The sequence below is a fragment of the Octodon degus genome, unplaced genomic scaffold (genome assembly GCF_000260255.1).
Source record: "Octodon degus isolate 3935 unplaced genomic scaffold, OctDeg1.0 scaffold00006, whole genome shotgun sequence".
Classification (NCBI taxonomy): domain Eukaryota; kingdom Metazoa; phylum Chordata; class Mammalia; order Rodentia; family Octodontidae; genus Octodon; species Octodon degus.
The window spans coordinates 31,364,015-31,365,886 of NW_004524582.1; the positions used below are offsets into that span (position 1 = coordinate 31,364,015).

At 65.2% G+C, this 1,872-nt stretch overlaps 1 protein-coding gene across 1 annotated transcript in view; it reads left to right on the forward strand.

Moving 5' to 3' along the window:
• Nucleotides 1–1,872, forward strand: part of Trmt44 (tRNA methyltransferase 44 homolog) — a 17,682-nt gene that overhangs the window by 12,882 nt on the left and 2,928 nt on the right. The window contains 1 exon segment of the mRNA XM_023699933.1: nucleotides 519–635. Coding sequence (XP_023555701.1) covers nucleotides 519–635 — 117 coding nt within the window.

Below are 1,872 nucleotides of genomic sequence, written 5' to 3' on the forward strand. Positions count from 1 at the left end.
TTTTTTTCTTTTCTTTCTTTTGTTTTTGTTCGAGGAAGGAAAGGTTTATTTAGCTCACAGTTTGTGAAGGTTTCCATCCATACTCAGCTGGCTCCAAGGCAGGGTGGCACAGGGCAGAGGGCAGCAGTTGATGGTGACAGAAGACAGCGAAGAACAAAGGGAGGAGGGAGGACACAGGTTCTGCAAGCAGAAGTGCCCAGTGGTGGAGACTCCCTGGGCAGCTGCAGCCCTGTCAGGCCTCACACCCTGCCCTCCGCCTGCCGCCCTGGCTGCCTGGGCAGCTGCAGTCCCTTGTGGACCAGCAGCAGGCTGTGGCAGTGCCCTGCTGCCCAGGCTGCACGGTGGTTGGAGCTGCACTGCTCCTGAGCTCAGGTGATGCTGCTGTCCCCCAGGGTGAGCTGCAGCTCCGTTAAGCTGCCAGGGCCACTAGCGAGCACGCAAGGGACTGAAGTGCCGGGTGGACTGGGCTTGTGGGCTTCGGAGGGGTTGCCAACTCAGGGTCTGTAACCCTCCCACAGAGAGCCTGCCCTTGGCAGAAGTGGCCCGGCGGCTGGGCAGGGTGACCTTGCAGAGGCTGAAGCACGAGTGTGGAGGCCTGCAGACACTGCTGCGCAACAACCACCAGGCGTTCGAAGGTGCGAAGCGTCCCACGGTTCCCTGTGCCAGCTCTGGGCCCCTTCCTCCTGACTCAGGTCTTCATGTGAGCCCTTCAGGAAAAACTAGAGACCAGGCACCCCAGCCCGTCCCTCGGGGGCCTTGGCCACCCTGCCCTCCTGCACTGTAGCCTGGGTCCGGCCCATGCAGCCTCCAGTCTGGGCCACCAGGGTGCGTCCGCTGACACATCCCCTCCCCCTCCTCTCGGAGCAGGGCAGGAGGCCTTGTCCCCTGTCACCTGAGAACCTGGCTGGGTGGTGGTGGGCCCTCCCCTTGGTTTGGCCACCTGCACAGGAGACTGCTGGAGCCGCATCAGTGTTCAGTCTGACGCCGGTGAAACTGTGCACTACAGTGAGGCTCGGCTCTGGCTGCACCTGTGTCTGAGGTTTCAGGGCTGCTGCCCAGAGCGAGGAGCTGTCCCAGGAGCTGTCCCAGGCAGTCACAGTGTCCCTCCAGCCCCTGGAGCTCTGTGAGGCGCTTTCAGGTGGCAGCGAGGCGGCGAGAGCTGGAGCTTGCCGTGTTGCCCTCTGGTGTACTGTGCTTGCTTCCAGGAGCTCTTTCCCCTCCTCCTTCCCGAGGGTTGGAGCACAAGCCCCCCGGGCTCTCCTGGCCCTCGTGGCACACCGTAGGAGCACGCTCTGCTCTGCTGCCACGTGCAGGGAGGCGCAGCCCGGCTCGGCCAGCACTCAGGAAGCCCAAGCTTGGGCGGTGCTGCTCAGGCTGCAGACGAGGGGCCGCACTTGCAGGGAGGACCAGGGCCGGGCTGGGGGCTGGGGTGCCACTGCCGTGGCCAGGAGGGAGGCACCGCTTGCTGGTCTGGGGCCAGAGCCCAAGTGGGAGAGATGGGTGGCTCTCAGAGGACCTGCCGCAGGCTGGCCCCCAGGTCCTGTGCCCCCCGTACGTGGGTGGCCCTGCGTGGGCTGCATGGCCAGCCATGGGAAGAAGAAGCGGCCCGGGTGCAGGCCCTGCCTCTGTGACGCACACCTCTGCTAGCAGGCTGCACCGAGCCCCTCCCGCCCCAGCCTGTGTGCAGGGTGCTGGGGAACGTGGGCTCCCACTGCCTCTGTGCTGCGGCCAGGCGGCTGGCCAGGTGTCCCTGGGGAGTGAGGGACGCAGGCCTGGCTGGGAGCAGGCAGGTGACAGGAGTGCAGCTGTGCCTCGTCTCCCCACGTGTACACGTAGGCGTGCTGTGTGTACAAGTCCGCAGTGAGGGTGTGC